We start from the raw sequence: 20,380 nt of genomic DNA on the forward strand, positions 1-20,380 counted from the left end.
AGGTCCTAGAGAATCAGGAAGGGGAACCCTCTATAACAACAGGATCCAATGCTACTGTTGGATCCAACAATCTTACAGGATCCAAAGACTTAGGAGCCATATCAGACAGATCCGACAAATTGATCAGATCCAGGAATGGTCTAGTTTTACTCAGCACCCAAGGCCTCCAATATGATGAGGTCTTGGACCCAAGAGCCTGATCTGAAGTCCTGGGAATGACAGACCTCAGATCCAAAGCCAAAGAGGCTGGACTTGGATTCTGGGATCTGGGATCTGAGAGCCTCGCTTTTTTGGAAGCAAGGAAGAAGATGCCTCAGAGGTAGAAGGAACTCTGTTCAGATCCTGGGAAGACTTGGATGGGCAGTCCAAGGACAGAGGACCACTCTGCACCAAGCCTTTGAGAAGGAGTTTGTTGCAGCACTCTACAAGGGCCCTGGGGTTGAATGTGGCAAAAATGTTACATTCAACCTCCAAGTGCACCGACCCTAGAAAGAAGAGACACTCCTCATGCGAGTCAGAGCAAGGCATCTTCCAGCTGCATGAGGAGCATCTCTTAAACCCTACAGGCTTGTCAGTCATACTGAAAAACTATAACACACACATAGCCAAAATAACAAGTTTTTTTTTTTTTAAGAGAAAGACTGCTGTAAGGAAAAGCGTGAAGCACTAAGCACCTGAAGGGGGAGGGGAGAAACCTATCTAAGCAACCAATAGGTTCTGACAGGGAGGGAAGGAAATAAAAGTAAAATTAAAGAGGAAATAGTTAAATACAGCAATATCAATCTAAAAAGGGAGAAAGAAAAAAAGAAAGCCAATAAAATATAACTAACTACTATTGGTTTACTTGCTTTGTCTCTATAGAGACTCCTGAACTTTTTGCATTGAACTGTGCCCCAAGAAATGTGCCTTTGTATCTCGAGAGTGAATTTCTGTTTTCTCTTGCATTTTGTTAAATACTTTGTTTCTTTTGGTAGATTCTAATATTGGATGGCTGGGTATTTTGTACATTTTGATTAGTATGGTAGTTGTGGGAACAGGTTGTCTCTTTACACTGATTTAAACTGAATGAATAGTTTTAAACTTTATAGTATCAGCCTTACACTCTTTCAAAATGTGTTATTTAGTTGTACTTTTATTTGACTGGATGATGTATTTGATGTTATCTAAAGCAATGAGCTGTGCATAAGGTATAATTTTGCTGATTGCCTTGAACTGATAGGTGTACACTGGGTCTAAAGAGGGCCTGAGATGCAAAATGGTGATTCACACTGTCACTGAGAACTCTTTTTCTCACTTTTTTAATCTGATTGCCATTTTAAATAAAGTAACTGTAAAGAAGAAAACAGGAAATTACTTATTTTTCTATAGCAATTCTACTAGTAGTTTGTTTTTACTTGGTTCAGTATGTTGCAGCCGAGTTACATCTTTCCCTGTTGGTAAGATTCACTTACAATAGGGGCTGCTTGTAGGCTGTCTAATGTAACACCTTTTGTGGGTTTTGTTCCCACAATGCATTTGTAGGCTGTATGGTGATAACTTTGACTTCAGACAGATATAATTTAAGAAGCAGAAAAGCTAACTGGAGTGGGTGTGGGGGAGGGACAAAAGTGGGGGTACATGGAAACGTAACTATTCATCGATCTTCTGACCCTTTGCAGTCTCTTGTGTTATGGTGATGTGTCCTACATTCTCCACAGAGCACCCCTTTGGGCAGTGCATTTCACTTCCATTGACCTCTGTTGTTAGGAAAGGCATTTTGCCTTCCCTTAGGAAGATTGTAAGATGGACCGTTTGTTTATATAGTTTTATTGCAATTTTTTCAAGGTTGTTAAGGGGGTGTTGAATTTGTTTTAAAATGACATTAGTTGTTAGTGGACTAGAACTGTTTGCTCAGTGGTCGTTCTTTTGAGGATGCTTGCAGACCTTGGGTATAACATGGGGATAGTGTGACTGGGGGTACAGTTTGTTCTGAATAAGTAGAAAACCCTGCGGACATAACAGTGGGTATAATGTCTAGAATTTTATCATGGAATATCAAAATCTTCACCAGTCTGGTAAAATGCCTAGAATTTTACTTATATATGACATTTTATTGCAAATGTTACATTTTTGGGGGATACACATTTCTCTTCTAGATGCACATGAAGCTCTCAGGTTGGTGCTATGGATTAGAGAGGGGATGCATTTTGTGGTGAAGGGAGTGGTGATCCTGGTCAGGAAAGGCAGACACTTTGTGCTGCTTTAACGGCTAAGTGATGACCATGGTAACTGTATCTGATAAGGTGCTGTTGGAGTGGGTGTTGGCAATTATAACATCTCACTGCATCCCCCAGGAATATCTGATGACTAGTATACTGCATGAGCCATTTCTGTTATCCCTTTCTGCATTATGGCGTGGCAACTAGAATGCAGCGTTTTCCTGCAATGAATTGCAAAGGGGTCCCATGGTATTCTTAGATCCAGCATTAGCTAAACCCATAGGATCTTATATTAGGCAGCTGGGGATGGTAGATGTGAACTCTTTGGGAGGAAGGAGGAGTGCTGAGTTTTACTTGTTTCTCCCCGTTATTAATCATACTCTGACTGATGTGATTACATGGGTGTTTAGTCCATGATTTTTAAACACTTCCCATAATCTTATCTGATCATCCACCATTGTTATTGAGCTTTGATTACTAGGATCAACTAATGTCAGCAAAATGGGCATGGGTAGTTACCGGTGATAAGTGGAGTGAGGACCTGGCCTACTCTGACCTATGCCAGGGACCCTTGCTAATGGTGGGAGGGATATATATGCCCCTATTGGCCAGTGTGTGCCCACCATAAAGCACAGCAGCCTTGGGTCAATAAGCTACTGGCCAGCCAGTGTCTAGTTGCCCAGCCTGGGTTACCTGGGATAGCTCTGTTGAGTGAAAGCTGGACATAAAACCAACCAATCTGCCACACATGAACTGAAAATTGCTAAACTTAATGTAGGTTCACTGACAGGATGCAGCTTGGAAGTGAATGACATGATGATGGGGAGGAGGCTGGACATCCAATGTATCCAAGAGATAAGGTGGAAGGGCAGTGCAGCAAAGCCACTTGGCTTGGGATCCAGACTCTACTACTCAGGTGGAGGACAGGCTAGAAGTGGTGCAGGAATTGTGGTGAGAGAGAAGCTTCAGAAGTCAGTGAGGGATATCATCAGAATTAATGACAGACTCATGACAATCAGACCACAGTGTAATGATAGGGTAGTATTCATAATCTCAGCCTATGCCCCACAGCAGGGTTGTGACAGTGAGGAAAAGAGTGCATTCAAACAGCAGTTGCAGGACCTACTAGATAAAGCAAGACAACATGAATTGGTGTTGATAATGGGTGACTTGAGTGCACATATCGGGACAGACAAAAAAGGGTATGAGGACTCCCTGGGTCCACATGGGTGGGGCAACAGGAATAAAGAAGGAAAACCCATTCTAGACTTCTCTCTAGCAAATGGCTTGACAGTAGCCAACACATGGTCCAGAAAGAGAGACAAATCACAAGATCACATACAACAGTAACCAACATGCAACTCATGTAGACTTCCTCATAGTAAGGAAAAAGCAATGGGGTAGAATCCATGATTTCAAAGTCATCCCCAGTGAAACAGTTGGCCCACATCATAAACCACTAGTTACCACAGTCAGCTGCAAGCAGTGGTCATTGAAGGCACTAAGGTGAACAAAGACCAGGCTGAAGACCTGGATGTTGACTGGAGAGAAAGTACAAACGTTCAAGGAATTACTCAGGGCTCTAGCATCCCAAGAAGAGGAGGAAATAGGTGGAGTTGAACAAGAATGCCAGTTCCTATAAACAGCATGTGTTAGGACTACAGAAAAGATATGTGGCCAAGCCAGGTATGAAAATAAGGTACCTAAGGAAAGCTGGTGGTGGAATGCAAAAATCCAGGAAGTAATCAAAAGAAAGGAGTGCAGGAAGAAGTGGGAGATAGAAAAGACTGCCCAGGCTAGGACAGACTACTGGTTGACTCACAAAGAAGCTAAGAAAGAAGTTGCAATAGCACAGAATAGGGCATCAGATGCACTCTACCAACTTCTGGAAAGTGACTCAGTAAGTGGCACAAAGAAACTATATCAGGTTACAAGGCAAACACAGAAAGATAAAGAAGGTAGTCAGACTCCCTTCATAAGGGATGCCAGCAACAACCTACTCACGAGTCCATAGGATATCAAAGGCAGATGGAAGGACTATTTCCAGCAGCTTCTGAATGAAGAAAACCCCACAATAGCTGTACTGCCCCAGAAACAGCCTACAATGAGAGAAGAAGAGAAGCCCACCCTAGAAGAAGTAAGAACAGCACTAAGGAAAATGAAGTCAGGGAAAGCAGCAGGCTTAGATGAGGTCACAGCAATATGATAAAGATGCTGGGTGAGATAGGGGAGAAATGGCTCCTGAGGGTACTGATAGTAGTGTGGAGAGAATGGCATATCCCAGATGACTGGAGGATAAGCAGACTCATGCCAGTGTACAAGAACAAAGGGGACATCCACAACTGTGGGCAGTACAGAGACATCAAACTCCTATTACATTGCATGAAACTTCTGGAGAGGGTGATTGATAAATGGATACACAGAGGATGCACACTGTGGGACAGACGAAGAAATGAGGGCATAAGAGCAGAAGCCACAGTTGCTTCAATTGCAGAAAAGATCAAAGAGAACAGATTACGGTGGTTTGGACACGTGCAAAAAAGCAGAAGACAATCTGGTGAGGAAGATTTTGGGAAAGACAGGAAAAATGTAAGAGGAAGCAAGAATATCCAGCAAATAGGTGGATGGATTGTGTGAAAGAAGATCTGCAACATTCAGGCTTGAGTATTGAAGAAGGCAGGAGTGTGGCACTGAATCGAGAGAGTTGGCAACAGTTAACACGATACTCCGCCCCATGTAGAAAAAAATGGAAAAAAGGGCACTGATGATGATGATGATGATAACAGGTGATGAATTGATGAGTTTTCAGGTGTTTCAAGCTATGTTTGGGGCTGGTAAGGATGACAGGTGGGGACATTTGACCAGCAAATAGAAAAGGCTACATCACTGAATCTTATCCAGGTAGTGAAAGTTGATTGGCCTAAGTGGATTAAATACTGGGTAGACACTAGAGAGGGTCCTCCCATGACTAAAGGCATTATTTCTAATATGTAAAATCTTGGAAGATGGGGAAAAAGTTGATGACAGAGAGATAAGGCTTGGGTGGGAAAGGGAACTTGGTGTTGGACAGACTTGGGACACTTGGTAAATACTTATCTAGAAACACAAATTACAAAATGTAGACAATTTCACCTTTTTAGTTGGTAGTGTTCAAAGTATTTTTATTCACTTTATAGATTATCACGCTTGTACCCAGATGCAAAATCTGATTTCTAGAGCTGTAGTGATAATGTATTGAGACACAGATTGCAAATAATTTAAGGTAATTCAGAGTTAAAAGCACTTAAGACAAATTTGAGGTGCTGGTGTGAAAGGATGTGGTCTGAGAACATAATGCTTTTACTTGCTCTCCCTCTTATGTGGTTTGAGCCAGTCTCTTTAATCGGCAAGTCTCAGGGAAAGTTACTACAGTTGATGCTTTTGGTCACTGAGAAAGGGATCACTAAGTCCTGGAAGTAGAGTGGTCCACCAGATTTCCAGGTTTTCAAAGATACTTTACTGTAAATTAGGATGCCCCCCCCTCCCCCCGTTGTGGAAGGCAGTAGTAGTCCACAAAAAATCACAAAAACTGAAGAGCCATGAAGATGACAGAGTGGACTACTGAGGATAAGAAAGAAATTATGTATTGTTACTATTAAGCAAGAAGCCCAGAATTTCCGGACAGAAGATATACAAAAAGATTAAGAGAGAAATTAGAGGAAAGAAAAATACTTGCACAAGAAAAACTGTCAGAAGCTTCAAATAAAAATTTATGTTTTTTAATACAAAAGATTTATGAAAAACACTGTATAGACCAAGAAACCTTGGGCTATTTGGAAAAAAAAGCAATTGAGGAAGTGCAGAAATATAAAGAACAAAATCTAGAGATTTTTGAAAGATATAAAACAAGAAATATGAACATAGGAAAGAAAGAGGGATCTGATATGGTGCAATACTTATGCAAACTATAAGGCCAAATTAATCAATACAAAAAAAGCAGTCGCAAAGATATTCAAAGAGAAATACAGGCAAAAGGCATGCAGATATGGAAAATTTCACAATACAAAAAAATAAGATCATAAAGAGGGAACGTAGAACAGAAAATTAGTAAAGTAGAAGTTAAAAAAAAATAGAAACTGAAATTATGAAATACCTGCAATGTGAATGATTTAGTGTAGAAATTCTAACACAAGTTAAATCACAGCATGATGGAACAATGAGTCCCTCAAGTAAGGAGAAACAAGAGTAATAGGAGGTATCTGAAGAAGAAATACGGATATGGGAAAAAGAGATTTAATATGGTGCAATAGTTATGGAAAAGAGACAGCAAAACTAATCAAATATCTTTAGTGCTGCTCGTTTTGTATTGAAGAGAAATGCAGGCAAAGGCATCTAGATATGGAAAAATTTACAATACAAAAAAATAAGAAAAGAGGATTAGTAATGGAGAAGTTAAAGAAATAGAAATTGATGCTGTGGATTACCTGCAAAGTGAAGGATTTGGTGTACAAAATCTAACTCTGATAACATCACAGCAGGATACAGCAATGGATCCCCAAATTAAGGAGAAACCAGTGGAGCGGGTAACATCTGATCAGTTTTCAAATGAAGATACTTTGGAGCCTGCCATAGGAAACCAGTACAAAAGTTCAGCTGGAGTTGCAGAGAAAGGGGAGGAAGAGGAAACTGTGGCAACTCTTAACACACTCAATGTTGTGGAGTGATAAGCCAGTGAGTTCCCATATGAAAGAGCAACAGATGACATGGGATGAAACTGAAGAAACTGTGGCATAAGAAGATGCTCTGGAACTTTCTCTAGAATGCCCACAAGAAAAAGAACAAAAAATTGCCCTCAGTTTTGAAGAAAATGATCTAAGAGAAGACTTGCTTGATTTAATAGAGATGGACAGACATATTAAGATAAATGAAAGAAATAGACTACAGAAAGTCAATAAAACCCAAAAAGTTAGAAGTTTGATACAGCAAATGAACACTGTAATTAGGACTGTTCATAGAGATTCATGCAATATAACAGAAATAAATAGGATAAGGTGTAGCTAGGCATACTCAGTGTACTGAAATCAGTACAATTGTTCTGAGCTTATCTCTGAAACGTTATGAATCAAAGAGGACAACATTGTTAGAATTGTGTAAAATAGTGTCTACTATATAGAGTTATATAAAATATGCTTAACTGATATGAATTTACTTCTAAAAAGAAATTCTTTATGATTATAAGCAGCAACTGCTAAAACAGTGTGTTTCCTTACAGAATATATAGAGGCAGCATTTTGTGGATTTAATACAGCTTTGAAATGATAGGTAGGTGGGGGGGGGCAGAAATGTGATGCCTGAGTACAATATATAAATTTCTAGCTACATCCCAACAGCAGTTAGATTAATAACAGAAAGTCTTACCACAAAATCACAGGGCAGTAAGGAAAAGAAAGAGGAGAAATCAAATTTCATCATGGAAGTATCAAATAGGAAAAACTATAAAACAATTAAGACAAGAAGTGTCACTGTTAGAAGAGTATAGAAGAGGGAACAGGTAAAAAAATGCTCAGAAAAATGTGATAAAACCAATGTACAGTATCAGAACAGATCAGGATCTATTGTGTTGTTGTTGTTTTCTTTCGGCTTTTCCCGGTTAGGGGTCGCCACAGCAGAATGTCGGTCAGCTAATGATTAACAGTAGATTTTTTTATGGGTGCCAAGGTGCCAGCTCGACACCCAACCTTCAACAAAGGCGCGTCCATTCTACGTATGTCTTTCGAATGCCACTCAACCACTGGGAGGACATGCAGACTCCACACAGTAGGCGCTCCAGCCGAGAATCGAATGGGAGAACCTCTTGCTGTGAGGCAACAACGCTACCGCTGCACCACCATACTATCGCAAATAATAAACTAAAAATACTAGCACAGGCAGAAAAACTTAGAAGATATGCAGATAAATATAACAGAAAAGCACAAAATAAGCAATTTATTGATGACCCATAAAGTTTTATGGAGAATTGGGAAACAAGGCAAAAAGAATTGAAGCACCACCAAAAAAGAAGAAATAGATACATTTTGGAGAAATATCTATGAAAATCCTGTAGAATATAACAAAGATGCTGAATGGATAGAAGAAGTAAAAGAAAGAATAATAAGTTCAAATGTACAGGATATGAAATGGGATGAAGTAACAGCTAGACTGACTGAAAGAAAGTTAAGAAAAGCTCCTAACTGGAAAACCCCAGGCCCAGATGCAGTACCTAACTTCTGGCTAAGAGTATTAACATATTTACATAAAGATTTAGCCATGAGTAAAAACTATTCATATGCGCACCCTCAAACAGACACCAACTTGGTTGACAACAGGAAAAACAATATCCTACTTAAGAGTGAACCTGCAAGCTATCCTAAAAACTATAGACCAATAACTTGCCTTCCAACGATGCATAAAATATATACACTGCAATTGATGCCGACAGAGTTTACAGTCATTTGGAAGGAAACTCAGTCATGGCAATAGAACAAAAGAGTAACAAAAGAAAGTCATATGGAACAAAGGATCATTTGTTGTTAAATAATGTCATAATAGAGAACTGTAAAAAGGGGAAGAATCTAAGTATGGCATGGATAGACTACAAAACGCATTTGACAGTACCCCTTATTCATGGATAAAAGAGTGCTTAAAAATTAGATACACCCTACACCGATCAATTACATTACAGCGAACATGAAACAGGGGCAAACCACTTTGCAGTTAAGCCATGATAAAGGACAAATTGTTAATCTAGGGATAAAAATTCAAAGGGGGATATTCCAGGGTGACTCTGTCACCACTGCTCTTTTATCTTGCCCTTAACCTGTGTACTTAACAGATTAGGTTATGGCTACAATTTGGCTCCCAGAAAACAACTGTTTAAAGACTTCTCATCTTCTTTTTGTGGATTATTTAAAACTATATAGTTCAGATAAGGCACTGAAAGCACATCTGCAAGTAGTCAAAACTTTTTCAGATAATATAAGAATGTCATTTGGTCTTCATAAATGTGCAAAAGCAACCTTTAAAGCAGGAAAACTGCAGCACCAAGAAAACATCAACCTGGGACAAGAATGTAACATAAAAGAATTTGAGCTAGAGGTAGTGTATAAGTATTTGTAAATTGATGAAGGATCAACAACAAAATATGAGCAAATGTGAATAAAACGTAAGGAATATTTTAGAAGACTAAAATTAATACCAAAAACAGCGCTGACATCTAAGAATGAAGTCCAAGCTATAAACGAATTTGCTCATCCTGTCCTAACTTACAGTTTTGGAGTGATTGACTGGCCTCAAAAGGTGTTGGATTGGTTGGACAGGAAAAATAAGAAGGATGCTTCATGCTTATCAAATGATTTATAAAAATAAGTGTATACCAAGACTGTTTATTCCCCATTCTGAAGGAGGTATGGGCCTCCTTGAAACTGATTACAAGTACAGATCAGCAATCATATGACTGCATACATATCTGTTGACCTCACAAGACAAAAATATAGTGAAAGTTTCAAAACATGGGGAGAATAAGTCTAAGATGACTTCCCTACTTAGTTTAGCAGAAGTATATCGGTGTCAAGCAGGAATGGAAATCAAACCAGAAGAAGATAAAAATCAAGCAGCAACTAAATGTGCCAAAAAAAAAAAAAAAAACAAAAGAAAAACTATAAGGTGAAGGATTAGATGACAAGGCAAGAAATGCGGAAAATGCATAAATATAGCTGAAAGTATAGAAAACTCTTGGAACAACCTCATGTTGATCAGGATCAAGTGTAGGAATGGTTAAGGAGAGGTGAATTTAAACCAAAAGACGTAAGGTTAACATTGGCGGCTCAAGATAGTGGACTACTTACACATGGAAGAAAAAGACAAATGTAAGTTTTGTAAAACAGAACTGGAAACAGTCTTGTCTTGTTGCTGGTTGTGATATACTAATCGCAGGAGGACTGTATACTGAAAGGCATAATAATGTGGCCAGACCATTGCATTGGGGATTGTGCAAGCATTATAATATTGAAGTAGGTAAAAAACATTGGAAACATGAGCCACGAAACTTTACAGAAAATGATGGTTTATATCACATGGGAGCAACAATTACCAACAGTTCAAAAAACAGATGCAAGAAAACCAGATATAGTAGTCCATGAAAAGAAGACACAAGTAGCATTGATCATTGAAATTGCTACACCCAATGACTACAGTGTCTTATGTACAGAGAGACACAAAGTCATAAAATACCAGGATATGCAGGCGAAAACAAGGGCAATGTGAAAGAAGGATACCCAGACAGTTCCAATAGTAGAAGGAGCAATTGGTCTTATAAAAAAAAAGAATTTACAATTGTACTTAGAAATGTTACAGATACATGAAACTGTAGGAATTGCAGAAGTCATCATTACTGGGCACACTGCGGATGCTGTGAAGAGCACTTCTAGGTAATATCAAAAACTGAAACAATACCAGTTTCATGAACTTTAATCATGCTTTGACTAAGGAATGGGGTCCACTCCCATCATGTTTATTAGAAACCCAAAAGACTTGGAGAAATTAAAAAACAGAAATGTGTAGTCTGGAATGTGGGGCTGCAAATCCAAGACTAAGGAAGTCTATGTTGGTTAAATGGTTACCCTGGACCCAAGGAAACTTATAAGGTATGTCTAATTATGTTTCCAGGGCTTGGTTTAGCAGTAGGAAATCTTGAATATTTGGTACTTGTCTGCTAACCCACTGAACAACAAGGTTATTAATTTCAACTCTGCTTAGGAGGAAAATATCATGCACTATGTTCAAACTTCTGCCATTGTGTTGAACCTGTGCTCTTAATGTTAGAAAATCATGGGTGATTGAACTTTTCTGCAGATATCTTTGGCACAGTATATACCTCCTGTTAAGCATATGCTTACTGTCTGTTCTGTTTTGCTTGTAATTTGTTGAATAATATTTTCTGAAAAAAATAAATAACTAACACTGTCAGTCATTCCCTTCTTATACTGAAAAAACAGATTAGTACACACCTTGGCATTCATAGCTAGGCTTTAACTTCTGCTTCTCATGTACTCTTTAGTCAGACCTCCTTCCTCTGCAACACAATATAGTTCATGCTGAGACACTTCCTTTCCTACTGCACAGCTTCTTGCTATCTCCTTCCTTGGCCTCAGTAGTTTAATATCCAGCTGTACTCTAATTACACTGCACTTTGAGGTCATCTGGAGATGGACTGAGTTTCTTTGTTGCATGTTGGGCATTCATAGCTGCTACCAAGCTGTCTCCAGGTTCAATGGACTGAATCTTACCTGCATTTGAAGTGTGTCTTGCCTCATACTTAGTCATGCCAGCATTCTGGGTTCATCTGTGTTTGTATTCTTTAGTCAGCTATGACACTGACATTTTTACATATTCTACACAGCAGATTTTTGCCTGCTTCCTAATTACTCTGAAAATAAATAATAAAAGCACTGCTGTGCAAGGCATACTGTGCATATTTACCTTGTAGATACTAGAGCAGACACACTTTTTGGTAACAAAACTGTTTTAGAGGTTTTACAAGTCCCATTTACAATGTATCAGCACAGCTGCAGCCTAAGTATACTGATGAAGGGGCACATACCACCCATTCCCAGCAATTTATATTTGATGGGCAGGGCCACAGTCTCCTGATTTGCCCTCCAGACTAACATTTTATGCTCAGTGGGCAGGTAGCCTTAAAAGTGTATGCTTATTAACTCACACTGTTGCCTCAGAAAATAAGACAGTACCTGTTACACTCAAATAAATTTACACTGACTAACAACAGAGCAGAGTTACTACCACTTGCTTCTCAGGACCTTATCCGTCTTGTTTGTAGTCCAGTGGCTTTCAGTGCAACAAGAGGAAAAAAAACTTTACACATGTGCATGCACACAAGCACATACACCCAGAAGCGCGCGCGCGCGTGCGCACACACACACACACACACACACACACACACACACACACACACACACACACACACACACACACACACACACACACACACACTGTTCTCTCCAGTACCACCACCAGTTCTACACACATACCTTTTTACTAAATAATGAACGACCAGACGTAAGCTTCTGAAATTAGACTAATAAATGTCTTTATTAAGCAATGAATTTTCTAAAATTAAATGCTCAAACAGATCTACACTTGCATAATGAAATACAAAATATATTGGTTTTAACAGACAAACAAATATCATATAGAAGATTTCTAACAGTTTAGCTGGCCCTGTCACTACCAGACGCAAAAGATTTTACTCACCTGTAATTTCAGACATGAGTTGCACAGCTTGATAGGCAAGGCAGTCTGGGTTTGAGCTTTTGTCTCAGAGCTGCAGTCCAGTAAACACACTTCAAAGAACAGGCAAACAGCTGCTGTCTCTGCTTACAAGAGTCCCAGGTTCTGTATTTCCTGATTGTTTTTAATTTAGAATGTAAAGTTTATTTTTCTAATAGTCATATAATTCTTGGAGGGGAGCAAGTTTAAATAAAATAATGCATCCTGTAACGTGGAGAAATATTTTCAAGGAATGCTTAGCTTACGCATTGTAAACAGGATACCCTGTGATTCCCCAACACTCTCAGTCTTAGAAATCACTTGCTTCTGTTACAGTGAAACAAGTAGTTGTCCAAGACTACTTTGTACTCTTTTTGGAAGCTTTCCCTTATCCAACATTGTATGACTGTGAAGTTGGTATACTGTATATAAGATCGAGTGTGAGGGACCAGTCCATGTGGTTAAGGGGGCTCAACATCTGCAAAAAAAAAAACAAAACAGTTTTCAGTCTTATCATTGTAAGGATGTGACTTGAAATGCAAGTGCTCACGTAGTGATTTCTCATCATACAAGCATGCCAATATGTGCACATTTGGAAAGCCAGTATTACATTTTAACAACTGTGCTGCATTTTTACCAAAAGCAATTAGTTATTCTATACACTTCACATGTCTGAATTCTACAGCTTTGGCTTTTCCATCCTCACTGCATGTCAAATAACAGATACTGCAAGCTTCACTCAACCTGTGCTACTGTGGGCAAGCTAAACATCTTTTTACTGCTCTAGCTGCTTGTTAGCCTAGAACCAAATCTAGTAGCCCTACACCATCCTGGCTTGTATCAAAGTCACAACAATAAATCACTGATGTAATTTTTAAGGCATGCAGTGGATAGAGAGTATAATTCTCTGTGATTCCACTTGTGCATTATCAGCTCCTTCACCCAGTCTGAAAAGAGAACACTTCTGTAATGAATTGTTTGTCTTAGGCATAAAGAACTGTAATGTCAGTAATCAAAGTTATCTTATTGGGGTTGTTGCTAAATGGAACAATGCAAAAGTAACAAGCAGAATGGAATGGAATTCAGTGGAGTAAAAGTGAAAACAAAAATTGGAAACCATCTGAAGAAACTGTTTTGTTTTTGTAGGAGCCTGAGCTGTCAGCGTATTTCCTTGCACAAGAATCTCTTCCTTTCCTTCCTGCTTCACTCTGTGGTCACTGTTACCTGGCTGAAAGTTATCACATCTGACAGGCCCAAAACAGATGTCGCAGTAAGTTGACTAATAAAGAGGCACAAATAATTGTTTTGAATGTACTTTCATGAACCTGTGAAAAGAATTAGGTGTATATATTAGTACTTCTGTATGTTTTTGCAGGAATAGATAAGCTACAGCAGATTACTGAGATAATCCTTTTCTTTTTTTAATTAATGATTTTATTCATCCATATATATAAAAAAATGTATTTATCCATATAAGGCCGCGGTGGTGCAGCAGTTAGCCTTGTCACCTCACAGCAAAAGTTCGATTCTCGGCTGGAGCGCCTTCTGTGTGGAGTCTGCTTGTCCTCCCCACGGTCGAGTGACATTTAAAAACATGAAGGTAGGTGCGTGCATGAATGGGTGTGCCTTCTTTGAAGGTTGGGCGTCGGGCTGGCACCTTGGCACTGTAAAAATCCACTGCCAATCATTAGCGGACCAGAGTTCCACTGTGGCAACCCCTAACTGGGAAAAGCCGAAAGACATCATTCATCCATATAAATCACCTGCTTGTTTACATACATATTGCTATAGCTCTTTGTTACCTACATTTCAAAGAATAACTTTGCCCCAAAATGTTCTTGTCCTGAACACCATTAAACAGCACATCAGGTCATGTACTCTTCTTATCTTATCATATCTGCTAAAATCTCATGTAACCAGTTTTCCCTCTTGTGCCTTCTTTAGATGATCTATACATTCATTCCCCAGTTGGCATGTTAATAAACAGCTACCTAACCCCAGCAATGTCTCCTTACCATTAAACATTAATTTATATACATTCAACTTTCCCAGCCAAACCTGCTTTGTACACACAGCCCGCACATGTCAACGTGAAAAGTGAGGGACTGTTTAACCTTTCCTTAATTCTTCCTTATTTAGTCACCTAAAATTTGATAACTTGTGAGCAAGCTGGTACAAGGACCCTGTTCCATCATAACCTTAGCCACATGGTATGGACATCAGAAATGACAGTCAGGTAGAAACATTGAATATGAGCAATAATTTATAAAAACATTAAATAGTTTGTATATCAAAACAATTATAGTCGCATTAATAAAACAGCACCTATAGCAATTGTGAGATATTGCCAGCTATGCCAGGAGAAGTAGGGCAGTGCATGTGTAACATATGCCAGCATAGCTAGCTGGAGTTTTGTAAAGAATGATATGTCATTTGTATATCAAACTGATTTGTACATGTGTTTGTGTCAAAATGTATTTGTAAAGCTGCTCATGTTAAAGGTGTACCAACAGTGGGTCCTGCTGGAAAGAAAATAAATATACCAATGTATCAGACTGTATTGTAACTGTTGAAATGAATATATTCTAACAGAGGACACTGGGGAAGAAGAGATTAATCTTAGTTCAGCTAAATTTGAAAAACAGTCTGCAATTAAATTACCTGGTTTAGGCCATAAAGATTGTATCTTACAGTTCTGATTGCAGCCAGTTTCAAAATGTCTGTGAAAACCAGGACTAGGAATCCTACTGTATTGTCCTTAGGGGTAAACTAATTGCTACCCTGAAAGGGGGGGGGGGGGTTGAAATGGTTTTATAGCTTCCAGATTATAGCTTCCAGATGCTATGGCGCATCTTAGCAATGCTCTATCTGTGTGCATGGTAAAACATAGGTGCAAGATTCTGGTTCAGTTTCTAGTAAAGAGACATAGTGCGGGAACCAGAGTCAGATGACCAGATGTATGTGATGTCACTTCTGTAATCCAGCACTGAAATTATGTTTTAATACTAGATGAGATAGAAGTCTCAGAGCAGTCTGTTTTTGGAACTGACAAGACCACTCACCCTCCTCATTTTGCCTTGCTTTATTAAGTAGGTAGGAAATAGTCATTATTTAGATCAGTCAGGAAATATAGTAAGATTAGTTAAGAATTGTTTTTCTGTAGCTGAGTGAATCTTTCCAGTTGCTTTATTTTTAATATTTTCTGTGATTACAACTATGGTGTTTATTATAAATAGGTATTTAGCATTTTCATTTTCTTTTATTATTTACTATTAAATATATTTAAACTTTTCATTGTGGCTGGTCTTTTAGAGAATATTTTAACCTTTGAGAGTACTTGTATTTATTTGGTGACACTGTGGCCATTCCTGAAAGTCTTGCTGCATTGGCCAAACACTACTATTTGTATTAGTATTAATTTTACTTGGTATAATTGGTTACCCTGGCAAGAACCGTAGAGTAGCTGGTTTTGGAGTGTCCTGGTGGCAGCATCTACCTTATAGTCTGGGCAGAGGAGCATAGCTTGTAAATATGTGCCAGCATTTCCCGTGTGTGTATGTGTGTGTGTGTGTGTGTGTGTGTGTGTGTGTGAAAATCATATTTCAGAGTGTTTGTGTCAGCTAATTGAAGCAGGGACATACAGCACTGGTTTCACAGAGAGGGTGGTGGAGAACTTTTGCTTGGGACACTTGGCTGAGGACTCAAATCTACAGCTGTGCCAGTGAGGATTCTTACTGGGGCCCTGGAGAGAGAGAGAGGGAAACCTAGCCCCTGAACTGTGTGTGTTCCCTGTGTGCTCTTAAGGGAAATGGTGCTTGGTGCAGAGAGCTGCATCTGGAAATACTCTGTGTATCTAGTTTTGTTCCAAGTAAACGTCCCTCATTGATGTCTGTGGTGAGAATTGAGAATCCTTGATTAGTGGCCCAGAAGAGGGATGTCACAGAAGGTAGCATTCACATTTGCATTTTTAACCTTTTGCATTTGTAAATATGCTATCAGCACCTAAGTGTGCTATGACATTGCTTGAAGTAATTAGCTATGGTTGGTAAATAAAGTACATTTGTATTCTTCCTCTAGGTAGTTTTTAAGTTGCTGACTGAATATCTGTAAGTTGTTTCATTAGTTAGTTTATCAAGTGGAATTCCAACTTGGCTTGTCTGGCCCTCCAGATTGCCACTTGGACATCCCAAGATGTAACCTGACTGAATTTCCTGAGCCATTCTCCCAGCCATGCAATATCTTGTGTTTTCCAATTTATAGGTTCATAGGTTCATACTAGGCTATCTGCCCTAGGGCATTTATAAGCCTAGCCAGAGTGTGTTTGGCTTTCGCCACCCATTTTAAATTCATTTTGCTATGTCCTTTTTCGAGGTTAGTATACTTTGCCTCTGTCTAACAGTGACACAGAAGTGATACCCGGGGTAAACCTACGATCTCCCATCCACTCATCAAGATTCCTCTTGAAGAGAGTCAATGAGGGACTCTTCCTAACCTGGACTGGGATTTTATTTCAGAGTGAAGGAGCCTCTGGCTTATGAATCTGTCCCTCCAGCATGTCCTATTTATTTCAGTGCTGAGGTTCAAGTCTCTCGAGCACGTAGCTCGATGGGATTTGGATTTTCTGAGGTGCAGCATGTCCATTAATTCCGGGCTGGACGTGGCTTTATAAGTCAGACACAGATCGCCTCTGAGCAGGCGGTATGCCACTGAGTAGAGCTGGAGTTTCTTTAACCGGGCAGCATATGGCATCTGTTTGAGCCCTTTGATTCTCTTGGTGAGGTACTTTTGGGGTCTTTCCAGTTGCTGTAGGTGTCTGGTAAGGTACATCTCAAAAGGGGCATTGTACTCAATTATGGGCCTGATGAGGGATGAGTAAAGAGGCATGATGACCTCCCCTGATCTAGATGTGAATCCCTTCATGATTAGGTGGGCTATATAAAATGTTTTTCTAACCACTTTGGCCACGTGGTTGTCAAATGAGAGATTGCTATCAACTTGGGTCCCCAGGTCCCTAATTACTTCTTCCATACTTAATGGATTACCACCTATGTGGTAATTTGTGGGCACTTTGTTTTTGCCAAAGGGGATGACTATACACTTTTTGTCATTTAGCTTGAGGCCATGGCTCTGGCACCAGTTGTCTGTTTCTATGAGGCCCTTTTGGAGGATGCTTGTGTCGGCTGGAGAGTCGATTATGGCGCCCAGTTTGCAGTCATCTGCGAACATGTTCAGCCACAGTCCTTCCGTGTTGGCCTGTACCTCCGAGAAATATATACCGAACAAGAGAGGTCCCAGGACTGAGCCTTGTGGGACGCCACTTGTAACTGGTTTGGAGTCTGACATGGCTCCAGCAATTCTAACCATGTGGGTTCTGTCCTTGAGCCAGTTTGCAACCCATCTAGTAACATAGGGGTTTATATTTAAGCTGGTGAGCTTATCTATAATGCCCGAGTGGGGTATTGTATCGAAGGCTTTTGCGAGGTCCAAGTAGGCTGTGTGGACCACCTTCCCCTCGTCAATGGCCTTGGTGACTGTTTCAAAGAAATCGACCAGGTTTAAGAGGCAGGATCTGCCCTTAACAAAGCCGAACTGGGTAGGATCCAGTGTCTGTAGGTCCCCAATATCTTTATTTATGAATTCCATGATGATCCTTTCCATAGCTTTGCAGACCAAGCTAGTCAGGCTTATGGGGCAATAGTTTCCAGGATCTGTTGAGGCACCACCTTTGTGGAGAGGGACCACTGTTGCTGTACGCCACTCTTTGAGTACATATCCTGTAGTAAGGCTGAGATTGAACAGTAGTTTTATGTTTGGGTTTAGCTCTTCTTGGAGTTCATGTAGGACGCAGCCCGGGACACCGTCTGGTCCCATTGATGCTGTGTTTTTTGCTTTGGAGAGGGCGGCTCTTACCTGAGCATCTGAGATGTCAGGGGGGCAGCACTCAGCTGGGATAGACATTTGCCCTTTTGGTGGGGAGGGGAGGAGAAGTTTGCGCTGAACCTGCCAGCTAGGATGTTGGCAATGTCTGTGGGTTTGGTGTATTTTTTGTCATTTTGGACTAATTCTGAGCATATCTGGAAATTCCCACCCAGGTTCCTAACATAATTAAAGAAAGCCTTGTGATTATCCTTAGTGTCCTGTGCAATTTTTCCCTCGAAGCTGGCCTTAGACAATTTTATGAGTGCCCGCAGTTTTTTGCTAATACTGATCAGAGATGCCTTCCCTTTTTGGGATTTTGCTCTATCATGTAGTAGCTTCCTCCTTCTATTGTATAGTTTGTTTATGGCTGGGGTCCACCAGATAGGACGTCTGCCTTTGGAGGACTGGGTCTTGGTTTTATTTGGGATTGCATGATCCATGCATTCCTGAAGGTGTTCATAGAATGCGTTTATAAAGGATTCTACGGTCTGGGCTGTATTTTCCACAGGCCCAGGGGCTTTGAAGGATTCCACCTTGGTTTTGAGGAGTGTGAAATTTGCTTTAGAGAAGTTTTTCACTGTGGTTTTCTGGGCAGGGGGTGGGGTCGGGATGTGAATATCCAGTGAGATTAGTTTATGGTCTGATCTTACCAGTGAGGGATACACTTCTGGTCTGGAGCATAGAGTCCCCATGTTGGTGATGATCAGGTCCAGTATGTTTTCCCCTCGTGTGGGAGTGGTAACAAGTTGTTCCATAGCATTTGAGTTTATAAATTCCAGGAACCTTTGGGCTAGGGTGTTGGAGCTAGAGTAATTCTCCCAGTCTATGTTTGGGTAGTTGAAGTCGCCCAATATAAAGGTGTTTGGAGAGACCTTCATATTTTCCAGTGTTCTCAGGAAGGCCGAGTGGGGTTCCTGGGTTTGGGAGGGTGGTCTGTAGCAGGCTATAAACTGGAAGGCAGTTTTACCCACTGTTAGTTGCACATGGATAGCCTCTGATGCTTCATGCTGTGCCACCAACCTGGAGGTGTGGGTATCTTTGACGAATATTGATACTCCCCCTCCTTTTGTGGTTCAGTCCAAGTTTTGGGGCCGAAAAGCATGTTATGAGGTATAACCTGGTAGTGCTGGGGTGCTCTCGGGAGCCTTGAACCAGGTTTCTGTTACTGCACAGATATCGATGTTCTCCATGCTAAGGAGAGTTTCGAGTGCGTGCATCTTGAGGTTTAGACTTCTGGCGCTGAGTAGCATTACTCTTAGTTTCTTATCCCTTGTGATACCTATGGAGGTGGGTTTGTCTTTTGAGCCTTGCCTAAAAAAGGCACTTTGGGGGTAGCAAGAGCCTTTGCCAATATCCAAAAGCCCAGGGATGACAGGTGCAATGCCGTCCCTAGCGAAGCATCGTGGCTTGTCGAGCAGGTCATCCCAGGCTGACAGGCATTGGATCCCCTTTGAATGACACAAATACTTAAGCCAATTGTTGAAATTGATCATCTTGTCTTCATATTGTGGCATCATTCTTGGTGAGGGTAAGATGCTACTCAAGGTTAGGGTCATACTGGCCTGGGCTACATGCTCAGAGAGCTCCTCTATGTCTCTTTTCATGTAGTCCAGGGAGGTACATCTCAGGTCATTCACACCAGCATGGACAATGACTGAGTCATATTTGTACTGTAGAGAGATGTTTCATTTCAAAGAAAATGGCCAAACAGATTGTTATGATTCTCTGTTTAAAATAAAAAACGAAAGCACTTAGATTACATTTGTTCCTTATATAACTATGCTTTATTTACTGTGTAGTGGTGGCGTCTTAAGTTTAGAGTGCATCAGAGTTGTTGCAGCGAGATTTGCTTTTTTTGGATTTACCAAGTCTTGTTTTGGTTCATTTGTGGGGACTGAGTATGGTTCTCCTTTTCCCATTCTATGCTCCCACAATAGAATTATCAGAAACTTACAGTAGTA

General features: G+C 40.2%; 1 protein-coding gene across 5 annotated transcripts in view; it reads left to right on the forward strand.

The window, feature by feature from the left end:
- The window catches only part of LOC122811806 (calcitonin gene-related peptide type 1 receptor-like), a 1,193,346-nt gene that overhangs the window by 506,302 nt on the left and 666,664 nt on the right, over nt 1-20,380 (forward strand). For all 5 annotated transcript variants that reach the window (XM_044083884.1, XM_044083886.1, XM_044083888.1 and 2 more), the window contains exon 7: nt 13,647-13,770. In XM_044083884.1, the coding sequence (XP_043939819.1) occupies nt 13,647-13,770 (124 nt within the window). The remainder of the gene's footprint in view (nt 1-13,646; nt 13,771-20,380) is intronic.

This window comes from Protopterus annectens, chromosome 9.part0 (assembly GCF_019279795.1).
Source record: "Protopterus annectens isolate FY-2018-M chromosome 9.part0, PAN1.0, whole genome shotgun sequence".
NCBI classification, from domain to species: domain Eukaryota; kingdom Metazoa; phylum Chordata; order Ceratodontiformes; family Protopteridae; genus Protopterus; species Protopterus annectens.